Source organism: Morone saxatilis, unplaced genomic scaffold, assembly GCF_004916995.1.
Source record: "Morone saxatilis isolate NCDOM2014 unplaced genomic scaffold, NCSU_SB_2.0 Contig16, whole genome shotgun sequence".
Lineage (NCBI taxonomy): Eukaryota > Metazoa > Chordata > Actinopteri > Moronidae > Morone > Morone saxatilis.
The window spans coordinates 16973685-16985706 of NW_023339718.1; the positions used below are offsets into that span (position 1 = coordinate 16973685).

The 12022-nt window shown below is 41.2% G+C and overlaps 2 protein-coding genes across 6 annotated transcripts in view; one reads left to right on the top strand and one right to left on the bottom strand.

The window, feature by feature from the left end:
• The first annotated feature begins 120 nt into the window (after nt 1–120).
• LOC118325348 (SLIT and NTRK-like protein 6) lies at nt 121–6054 on the top strand. Of its 2 annotated transcripts, XM_035657982.1 has the most exons (9): nt 121–199; nt 279–374; nt 1276–1800; nt 2243–2401; nt 2521–2616; nt 2702–2800; nt 3833–3931; nt 4009–4074; nt 4172–6054. In XM_035657982.1, exons 1-9 carry the CDS (start codon nt 193–195, stop codon nt 5407–5409), a joined length of 2385 nt encoding a protein of 794 aa, XP_035513875.1. In that variant the 5' UTR covers nt 121–192; the 3' UTR covers nt 5410–6054. The 2 variants fall into 2 exon arrangements, with proteins under 2 accessions (XP_035513875.1, XP_035513876.1); XM_035657983.1 differs by lacking the exons at nt 2521–2616; nt 2702–2800; nt 3833–3931.
• Nucleotides 6055–6063: 9 nt separating this feature from the next.
• si:dkey-21e5.1 (potassium channel subfamily T member 1) overlaps nt 6064–12022 on the bottom strand; it is a 68759-nt gene continuing 62800 nt past the window's right edge. For all 4 annotated transcript variants that reach the window (XM_035657980.1, XM_035657981.1, XM_035657979.1 and 1 more), the window contains 2 exons: nt 9832–9916; nt 6064–9275 (listed from right to left, as the gene is read on the bottom strand). In XM_035657980.1, coding sequence (XP_035513873.1) covers nt 9152–9275; nt 9832–9916 — 209 coding nt within the window. In that variant the 3' untranslated portion in view covers nt 6064–9151. The remainder of the gene's footprint in view (nt 9276–9831; nt 9917–12022) is intronic.

Here is a 12022-nt window from a genome sequence, read left to right on the forward strand (position 1 = left end):
ACCACCCAACTGGAACAGCGGCTCCAGTGCCTTTAACGCCAGAACTCATAACCATGGCAAACTCTGATCTGCCATGGCAACAGTGTTTCTCTTTCACACCTGCTAGTTCAGGTGATCGTCGGACCTTCAAACTCACCCCAGGTTAGAGTCCAGGCTGTAAACCTGCATCCTGCGTCGATCCGATCGGTCACCATGAAGGGTAAGTTCTCGTCTTAAATGCTCAACCGTAGGAAGTGATGATACGTTGAAGCTGATCTGATTCCTCTGTATCTCCACAGTTGTTGCTGGTCTCGCTTTGTTGCTGGTAAATGTGCGTTTGAGCTGTTCTTGTTATGGAGAGGGACAAATTTTATTCTGCCTGAACATACCAACAGGTGAGGACTTGAAGTTTGATGAAAAATGTTTAATGATACACTGTAAAGTAGATTTACTTTAGTTTTTTACTTTAGTTAGATTTATAATTTAATGTCTTCTGAAATAAATGTCTTCCGTTAGAAAAATTGGAGCCCGATCGATATATCAGTCTATGATTGGCCGATATCAGCCTATCACATATTGATATTGATATGAAGTGTTTTTCTGGTAGACGATGCAGGAATGTAATATGCACTGTAATCCAGAGTGAGAGAGAAGAATCAGCTCTCAGTAATGTAAACTAGACTTGGTTGACAATGAAATGTTAAATTATTCTTCAATAAACTTACTGTTTGAGAAAGCTGCCGTCTGAGTCCCTTTGCAGAGTCATATTGGTTCACAATCTACATAGAAAATGTCTATTTTCATTCCAGCTCAAAGATTCACAGTATTTAAAGGGGAAAATCTGTGAATTCCCCTCTAAAATTGGAATTAGTCTCAAATCTCGTATCAGTCAGTTACCAATAAAAAATGTGAATGAACTCTCTCATCCTCAAATTAATTTGTTGTCAGTCTGGTGATGTGACGTTGCATAACACTACCACTAGATGGCAGCGCAAGAAGGACTTGTGGTTAAAAAAAAAAATGATTGCCACAAAACACAGTACCTATGTATGTTTTTGCTTTCAGAAACCTGCTCATATACAATAGGTTGAGACACTGATGTCCCCTTTAATGTCCTCATCTTACATCAGCTGCATTAATGCGGACATTTTACCAAAATAAAACCAAAATGCTATTTAAAAAAGGGTCTACAAACACCAGAACAGTTCATGTAAAACTTGTGTTGCAGTTGACTTTTTCTATTTCAGGTTCCATATCCAAAAGCACCTGAATGTAATTGTAATACTGTTCTCTTAGCTTTCGGGCCCGGTTACTCATCTCTGGTGATGATTCTGAAGGATGTCGGGGAGATAAACTCCACTGTGTTACGCAGCGACAGCCTCGCCTCTGTAACCCGGCTCAGGATTGACAGTGCTGGTGTCACAGGGATTGCTGAAGGGGCCTTCAGTTCTTTCCAAGACCTCACAAATCTCAGTTTAAACCAGAACTTGTTGAGAGAGATCAACCCAAAGTGGTTCAGCTGGCCCGGGACCCTCAGTGAGCTCAGCCTCACAGAAAACCAGATTGAAGCCCTGAAGGAGTTCACGCTCAGTGGGCTCGCCAACCTCACGAGTCTTAGTCTGAATAAGAACAGGATCAGGACAATTGATCCAAATACTTTCAGCTCCCAGGCCCTCTTGGCGGAGTTGGACCTGTCTGAGAACAGGCTGACTCAGGTTTCACCTCAGGTCTTTAGGTCTCTCAGGTCCACCAGGATCAGACTACATGGGAACCCCTGGGACTGTTCCTGTGGAGCTGAAGACTTTATTGACTCCGTAAAAGGTTTGTGGAATATAAGAAAATACAGGGCTTTTAAACAGTCGTAATAATCCAGCTCAGATCCTGAGCGCTTTAGGACTTAAAATGTCGGTTAAATATGGATTTTGAGAGTCTTGAATTCATTGGATTAATGAACTGAATGTTACTTATATAAAGTTTAAATGTGTCTTTGGCAAACATTTGTATTGATCATGCTGTAACAACGAAACCGACCTGGAACCAATGCTGATTTTTCTTCATATATCTCTCATACTTTGCAATGGAGTGAAACAGTTCTTAAAGGACCAGTGTGTACATGGGATTTAGTGGCATCTAGTGGTGTAGTTGCAGATTACAACTAACTTGTTTCACCCTCCCTTTCCAAACATAAAAATGAAATGAATTCAACTATTCTTATTTTAATTTGAAGAACTTTTAGAAACTTTAATGCCTTTTCTTTTCTCAGATCTACAGAGCAGATCTCTGCTAGACAGACAGACGGAGGTGACCTGCGAGAGTCCTCCATCTCTGAGGGGTCGACCTGTGTGGAACGTGTCGGTGTGTGTGACGTCAGTGACACCGCCCAAACCCACTGACCTCCCCACAGCAGCCCCAGCGTCCACTGGTACATCTGGTTCTCCTGTTTTCAGTTTTGGTCAAATTCCTCACCATTACCACCAGGATATGTTCCACTCCTTGTGTATAATTTGTGTTTAATATCTTTGCTGTTCCTTCTCGCAAAAGTTGCAACAACACCTCCATCACGACTGACTTCAGAGACAGAAACCTCCGTCCAACCCAAACCCACTGAAGCACCTTTAGTAAACTCTTCACACATGGGTACATGTGGTTCTTCTGCATGTCTGATGTTCCTCACCGTTAGTTATATTCAGTCTGTGCTTAGTATATCCATCTTTCTCTCTAGCAGCACCTCCTGCACGACCAACATCAGAGACAAAAACCTCAGGCCAACCCAAACCCACCGATATCCTCACAACTGTCACTACACCTACTTCAGAAACTGGTACACTGGGTGCTGCTTGTCTCAGTTTTGTTTATATTTCGATTTATTTATCGTTTGTTAGGGACAAAATAAGAGATACAAAACTTGTATGTTGACCTGTCATCTCTTTTGCTCATCTAGAGGAGTCCCCGCTGCTTCGTATCATGTCCAGTTATGTTCTCACACACTTTAATATTATTAAACTTCTGATAATGAGGAGCTTATTCAGGTCATCCATATCTCCATTTGACACGTACAAATCTCACCTGTTCATTACAATAGAATAGTAAAATTCATGTAATATTCTGACTTTCTTCTCAAAATATTTATTTATTTATTTATATTATATATTAATATTCTTGAAATCTCCATTTTATATTTCATGTGATTTGACATTTTCCACAGTTGTCCACCATTTTGAATTTGATGCAAAACACTATTTATTTTTACTCTCTAACTATATTTATTTTGAACTCTCCTAAATTCCATCCAGTTTTCGCCAAAGCTGCTACTAAATATAAAATGCAGTAGTATAAGTAAATTTGTATTTAAAAATTCTCAACTTTTCATAATATTTTATAAACAGAATTTAATAATGTGTTAGTCTCTTGTAATATGACTTTTGCCATGACATTGCAGCTTTCTTCTCTTAATACTATGACTTTATTTCTCATAAAACCCGGTTAAATTTCTTCTTTTTTTAATAGAAACCTTTATTCTCATGCCAGACTGTTTTCCTATGACTGGTGGCCATGTTTGTGCAGGCCTGGCATTTTTGACAAACTACCATAACTCCTTAACACAATACATTATAACTAAATCTAGATGACTGTTACACACAGCTACTCTGAGTCATCCTAAAGGTTTGATTGTATTTCACCTGCAGATGGCGCCACAACATAATTAGCAACAGCTCAGTGGTCATGACTCTAACTCTGAAATGTTACACAATTCATCCACGTGCAAAGCTCTCATTTCTTACTGTAACAATCTTTATTTATTTCTAACTGAATGTATGTTGATGCTGAGCCTCAGCAGCTTTCCTTCCTTCAGAAACGTATGTGACATCACCACCGTCAGTAACAGAGATCTCTTTCCATCCCAAACCCTCCGATCTGTCCATAACTATATCTGCACCTACTGGACTGACTGGTATGCCTGGTTCTTCTCATCCTTTCATATTTAAACCTTATATAACTTGTGCTTCACATGTCTGTTGTTCCTTCCAGAAACCTGTGTGACGTCTCAACCATCGTCAGACACAAATCTCGTGTGCACCCTCGTCGTTGTGATAGGTACGCTCAGCTCCTCTTTTGCAGGTTTCTGTTTGATTGTACTGAATACAAAAGATACTTAAAGGTAATTCTCTCTCTGACAACTTTCTGTCTGCAGTGGTCCTGTCTTTCCTCCTGTTCGTGGTGTGTTTGCTGGTGGTGCTGCACAGGAGGAAACGCAGCAACAAGACTGTGAAGCCTGGATGTCCAAAAGAAAACAGAGAGGAGGTGAAAGGAGACGGCAGCAGGTTGAGTCAGGCTCAGTCTTCAGGACACTCTGAGGACTCAGAGGACTCAGAGATGGGATGGAGGAGATCCTTTACTGGAGTCAGAGCTAAGTCAGCTAATGCCATTCTCTTTACGTCTCCTGTTTGTGCACCTGTGGAAGATCCAGTGACTTTACAAACTGAGACGGAGGCTCAGTCGAAAGACCAAGCTGAAGGAAAGCAGAAACTGGGGAATGAAAGTGAAGAGGAAGGAGGTTTTGGGACAGAAAATCGAACAAACACCACCGATGTGAATGTTAAACAGGCTGCTTCTGGTAGAAATCTAGATAAAGAGCCCCACTGTGTTTCTGCCAACACTGACACTGTACCTTATCTGAGCATTGGTACGAACCAGAATAATCCTGATGATTTAAAGAAACAGTCCACTGACGGCCCAGGTCAAAGGTCACAGGCAGGAAAAGTTATGGGGAGGATCTCCAGCTGGCCTCTGACTGCAGTTCAGTGGCAGGCAAGATGTAAAATGATGATGAAGGAGGAGGAGGATGAGGGGTCTGATGTCCTTACTGTTTGGAAACCAAAGTTTGCAAGTGAGGTGAAGAAAGTGAAGCAACCGTCTGGATCTGACCGTGACAAACAGGACGAGGACAGAGAGACAAATCCAATAGACGATCCCCTAAAAATCAATGTAGCTCACATGAAACTGGGACACTCTCAGTCCTCAGAACCAAATGAAAGGACCACTTCTTTCAGTGAGGCTCGAGCCCACGCAGAAGAGCCGATCCAGGACCCCGCCACTGCGAGACAGACAGTCGGTGAAACCCACAATCAGAAACAGGAAAAACCTGGTGGTAACCAAGACCTGAAACCTGCAGAAAAGAACTCCAGCAAGAGCAGCAGCAAGGCGGAGCAGAGGAACGAACCACAGCAAGCCACGACCATCAGACAGAGGGCAGAGGACAGAAGCGCCGTCTCAAAGGCTCCCTCCAGTGGGGCCTCGCCTGATGACGAAACGCTGCTGTCTGGCAACGAGTACGCCTTCATGGACCTGCTGCACGAAGTCTCGCAGAACAACGGCCGCTGGACCAGAGACAGGTGGAGGCAGATACACGTCAACAAGCAGCGCCGTTAGGACAGAGAGTGTAAAGAGGCACTAACAACACTGTAGTTTCATTCTGTCTGATGTGTTTGACCTGCTGCTGCTGCAGTTAAAGGTGTTTGTGTGAGATAAAGTCAACAGTAAAAGCAACTGTTTGACATTTTGGGAAATACCACTTATTCACTTTTTTGTTCATGACACTTCTCATAAAGTTGAGAGACAGATTAAAAAAAAAAAAAAAAAAGATGGTCAAAACCTGTCGAGATATCCTGACGTCTTCTCTAGTTTGGGTCAAGCTCCAACACATATGAATTCATTCCATTTGGTGAATTTTAAAATGGTTCAACTGTGTTTATTCCATGGTAACATACTGTAAGCCAGGCTAGCTCTTTATGCTACACGTCTGTTCACACATATACAGCATACAGATAAGACTGGTGTCAATTTTCCCATCTCTCAGCAAGAAAGTGAATAAGTATTTCCTGAAACTATATCCTCAAGAAAATGATTTTTAAACTTTTAAACTTAATAACACTGTAGTTGTGAGAAACTTCACTATGATAAAATAATACCACTCGAATGAAAAGAAAACTGTGATTAAATAGTTCAGTTCCATATTTATCTACATGTGATATTCATCAAGTCGTCATTTGAAGATCGGAGATCAAATAAAAAAGGTCTTTCGAGTCGTTTTATCTGGCTGCATGCAGCATTTATTTGTTCATATTTTTTAGGTCGAGAAGTACACTCGCATCTCATAAGAAATAGTACAAAATGGACCAACTCTTTTATGACAATGCCTTAAAAACATAAAGTGGAGGTAAACAGAATACGTAGGCTGTTGATAACACCTAGACAACATGCATGTTCCATTCATATAAATACACAGTATCAAATAATGGCTCCAACTTGCAAGCAGTTGACTTGATTATGGGTTTCTCTAGCCACGGGACTAAGTGACACTAAAATGTCCTGCTAAATGTACAAAATTATCATTCTTGGCAAGCTTGTATATCAAAACATGCTGTTTAGTGTTTGCATGCCCCTTGTGGTATTGTAAGTATGGACAGTAGGAGGTTTGAAGTGAACTCCTCGGAGTGTGATTGGTCAGAAAGTGAGGACGATGTTAAATGAATGGGTCTGAACACCGATCGTACCCTCATCGTGGTCGCTCACATTTTCCCTCCTCAGCTCTCCTGCCCTGTAAACTGACACCTCTGAGGGGCCCGCTGAGCAAAGATCAACAGTACATTTCAAATGGGAATCTGTGCAAAGTATGTACACTGCTAAACATAAAAAAAAGCTTATGCTGATTCTTCATAACAAAAAAAAGAAACCAAAGATCTAAAAGAGGAAACAATCCATCTGAGATTACATCATCGTTACTATCACTTCATATTTCTTTAACAAGAATGGCACTCACCAAAATAAGCTTTTCAGACACCTGAATAAATCAACTAAATGCATGACATGTTACTGCACATTTGACTGTCTTTGCTTCACAAGAATAGCTGAATTCTGTCCATCGCATTGTACAGATTCAGATTAAAGGGTCATGCTGTTATGCTCTCGTCATCCCCGCAGAGCGTAGTGCAAAAATAGTTCAAGTCCTCTTTCTTCACACAGAAGAGACCGCAACAAAAGAACAAAGAGGCAAACAAAAAGAGAAGTTACTATTTACAGTGATTGAACTGAACACTGAGGAATGATAAACCTAGAGGAAATAATACTGCACACTGACTCTGCCTTATACACAAGGTGTGGCCTGTACAATTTGAAGAGGAGAGCACTTCGTCTTCAGCTCAAGTACGTTCCAAATTGATTTAGAAATAGACTGTACGGTGGCAGCCTGTGCAAAACGGTTCTGCAACCAGTAATACTGCAACTCCTAAAAGAGTTCGGAAAGTGGAGCATCACAATAAATATCTACCATCAACTTTAAAGGAATTAAAGTTACTAGAGCCTGACTTTTGGGGCCAATACGGATATTTGAGTGAAAACAATTTGATAATGATATATCGGCTAATATTAATTAAATACATTCGGGGAAAAAAATATTCCTGATAAGGATACCTCAAAGTAATAGTTTGACAATTTGGAATATACACTTCTACTTCCTAAACGTTAGATGAGATGATCGATACCGCTCTCATTTCTGTCACATGAAGCCGCAGCGAGGAGCCCCTCTGACGGTCACTAAGTAACACTTTATAGTTTATTTAATCCACTGATACGAACACGTCATTCTGTCATTTACAGGTTTTTGTATGGATTAAGCAAACGATGTTAATTACTAGCCGTTTGCCCGTTTCCATTAGCTTAGCCCTTATGCTAAGCTAAGCTTCTTATTCATCGTACAGATGTGAGAGTGGTGTTAAGGTTCTCATCTGAATCGCTGCAAAATAGCAAATAAACGCATCTGCCAAATAATTATTCCTTTAAATCTGGTTAATAAAGAGTTGTGACAAAGATACGTACTGAGTGAGACATTTTACATGGAAAATGGCACAAATAAAGCAAGATTGTGTTTAAGTTTAGCTGAGAGAAGTAAGACTGATATATAAAAATGTTATAACACTTGAGAAATACTGTAAACTATACTGAATTATAAGACATTACTTAAGTATTTTTGATACTTGATGATGATTAATTTAGCCTTCATTTACTGACACTCTTTTTTAGCATTTCTCAACTGAAATGTCTTGTTACATATTGGCTGACACATCTTTGATGAGCTAATCAGCTGATAATATTGGCCCAGCCAATGTCCCTGTCAGGCTCTAAAATAACAGAATAAAATAAAAATAACACTGATATCATAAAACAGATGCAAAATGGCACATGATGCACAAATCATTTTCAAAGGTATTTACAGAGCAAGAGAGTAAACAAAAAGAATGGCACACATTGTAGCAGACATTATTTGGTACACTTAAAGAAATAAATTAAAAATATAATAACGATAAACACAACGGAAATCAGTTTCCGAAACAACATAATTGAGAGAGAAATGCTGATTCTTCTAATACGGCTGATAAAAGTGCCACTACAGTGTGTATATTCACAGATGTCGTAAAAAAGTTTGTGCTCATAAAGAAACTTAAACTCCTGTCTGATTAGAAAGAGACAACATTTGTAATAAATTAAGAAAAGTGCACATGTACTGGAATTTCGTGGTAAATGCTTTGATTGCTTGAGATTCGTAGCGGAGGATGGAGTAGTTGCCCCAAGATTCTTTTTTTTCTTCTCGTGAGTTTAGGTAGAAACAGGCGTAGAGCAAGTCGGTCTGAGTCGTGGCACGAGGGCAACTTCACTCCTGAGTGAAATGGTGATGTGATATCCTGTACAGTATGTGCACGGAAAAACAACCCTCTCCTGGCCGTCGCTGACCTCTCACGTCGATCAAATCTCTCAGTCCTTTGGTTGGAGGGAGGGAGCCGTTTCCAGTGCCGGGTTCTCGGTTTCAGGTGGTTTTGTGGGTGAGGTGTGTTAGGGTACAGTAGACGCGTGAGAGGAGTCGGAGTCGATGACGAGGCACTCTTCATGCGTCCTCCTGTAGCAGCTCAATGGGGATCCGCAGCTCTCTCTCAGGGCCGTCTGTTTAAATGTTGACTAATTCTGGTCTGACACTGAGAGACACATAATGCACATTCACTATGGACTGCTGTTCTTGGCCCGAGACAAGCCTTCATCTTTGTGAGACAAACGAGCTCTGTCGGCCCAGGCGGGGCTTAGACGTTAAGGGTCAGGGTGTCGAGGGGGGTGGGGGGGGGTTTCAGAGGTGAGTCTCGTCCCTCGTCTCTGTGCCAAACTCCTGCTGGTTCTTGGTGGTGGGGCGGGCCTGACCCCCCTGCGAGTCCTCTGGCATGTGTGCCAGCGGATCGGACCGGATAATGTATCTGCAAACACAAAGTCAACGTTACTGTAACTGCTAGTAGCAACGGTGGCATCATGATGCATCCATCGCGAGCCAGGCGGTCAAAATAGTATAGTTAGTCATGCATGTTATTACACAGGATCCCCAACTACTCAACAAGTCACTTTAACAGTACTATAGTGTAGTAGTTAGTTAGTGTGAGTAGTATTCAAATAGTACTTTGAATAGAGAAAGAAGCAGGCAGTAATACAGTACTATGATAATACATAAAAATACAGCAAAAGGAAAAAGAAGTGATCTCCCCCGATAATCCACAGGATAATTAGTCCCACCCTGATCACACACACCACACAACACACACACACACACACACATAAGAAACTACGAGATTTCAGCCACCGTACTTGCGATATGCATTGTGGCGACAAAACTGTAATAAAATAGTGAAAAATGAAGTGAAACTAAATGGTAAAATGTTCTCATTATCAGGCTACACACTGACACCTGTGGCACCATGCACCAAAGTCTCCTGGACGTAAGAGGAAAAGAAAAAGCGGGATGTATCCTCTGATCCTTACACAATGTCGTTGAGCTCCAGCATGGTGTCAGGAGGAGGATTGATGAGGACGTAGGACAGTGTGTTCTGGTGGTCGTTCATCTCGTCTGGAAAAAGAGACAGAAGAGACCTTCAGAGCTGCTCTGGAGCCCTCCCTCGTCCTCCCCCATTATACAGTACATCAGCCACGAAATGAGCCCTCTAACCGCTGAAAATATGAGCCTCCCTCGTTTTCATCCTTTCAGTGAGAACAAAGGCAAAGTAACCCACGTACAGTATCAGAGCAAGCGGTGGGAAAATCTGAGACACATAGTTGTGGGGACGCTCTTTTACCGCTGCTTGTTACAACTGTTAACAACAGTTTAACATTTTTAAAAAATTACAGTAACCTATATCAGTAAAGGAATTTATAAATCAAGCTGCCAGTACAGTTTTAATAAAATAAACAGCTGAATGTACATCATTTGACTACAGCCCAATATTGACATCAATATTTGTGAGTTTAAAAAACAAAAAGCTACTATCTGCTGATGTATTATCAGATTTTTTAAACATGAACAATCACTGTAATATATATATATTTTCTCTCTTTCTTTTTATAAATTGTTACCAAGATACATTCTAAGCAGGACAGTGTACAGCCAGCGCTCTCTGCTGGACAGACGATGTGATGGCAACTGTTTCTACATCACCTACATAGTTTGGCATTTCTGTACTGAAATTTCTTACTTATAATCAGACATATACACTGAATAGATTTATTATTATTTATTATTTAATACAAAATACATCGATAAATCACTTAATGTAACTCTTTTAGCCTTCTATACACATTTAGCTGTAAATAATTTCCACATAAAAAGTTGTTATATAAACAGTAAACATTAACAGTTGTAACAATACTCTTTTGCTGCATCCATAATATAATTAAGATAACCATGGTAACCGTTTTGCAATATGGAGGTCTTATATTTGACTAAGAATCAATAAGAGGAAACAGATTTTAACATTATGTCTCCAGATGAGTCATATCACTGTGAGTGACTGTGTGTGTGTCAGTGTGTGTTATTTATGTCTGTATGTATGTATGTATGTATGTATGTGTGATATGATATGAACCTCTGCTGTGTGGCTCCTACTTGCGTGATGGACAGAGGAAGGGAAAGGAGGGCACATGTGTCTCCATGACAACCCACCTGCTTGTGGCCCTTTATAAAGCCAGGCGGGGTGGAAGAGAGAGAAGGGCTAACCGTTACTGACAGGGCACTTTGTGGAACAAGGGGAGGCCCATGCTGCCTGCTGACTGAAACAGCGACCCCCCATGCGCAGCGTCAGAACGGAGCCAGCATGCAGACAGCGTCCGCGGCTACGCAACAAACCGATCTCCATCGCATTCCTTTTTTTTTTTTCTCCTGCGCATTCCACATCGGACCAGCAGGCTTGGTAAGGCGGCAGGTTGCCATGCCAACGTACAACACTTAGCCCCCCCCCCTCCCACACACACACACACACACACAACCCACCAAGAGTGATGTGTGACACACCCCACAGACACACGGGGACATGCTCCAGCATCCGTCAGACTGGACCAAACGCAGAGCGACTCAAACCAAACGCAGAGTGAAGCAGAACGCATTGGGAGTGTGAGAGTGGAAGAGGTCAACCCGATGCTGCTGCTGGAAGTTACATTCATTCTATAATAGTAAAAGAAGTCCCTTGTAAGTGGAGAGAAAAGATGTAGGATTTATATAAGTGATGTTCAGGACTGTACCAATTTGTTTCCCCCTCTAATCCAAACTATTGTACAGTACTCGGTGTATGAAATATGGATTATACCATGGCCACAGAAAATTCATAGAAACTCATTTCTGATTAGCAGTGGGAAAAAGAAGAAACCTCATACTGACAGTGCAGTGACACCTGCAGTATTGTGTCAGTGGTGGTTTTTATTGTTGTGGCTTTGTAGTCCACGACAATGCAACAGCAACTTTGAGTCAACTTTGAGTGTTTGAGGCTGCTTTTTACGGGCTATTGATCCCAATCACACAGTTGGATGAAGGTCAGTTGTCTTTTCCAGACTTGCATCACTGCATCACTTGCTGAAGATCAGACTGAAGGCAAAAAAAAACCCCGCAAACAAGCAAGAAATATGGGCTAGACTATTGATTCCTTTTAGGGCTTGTGGCGTTTTCTTTATACTATGACAGTTGTCC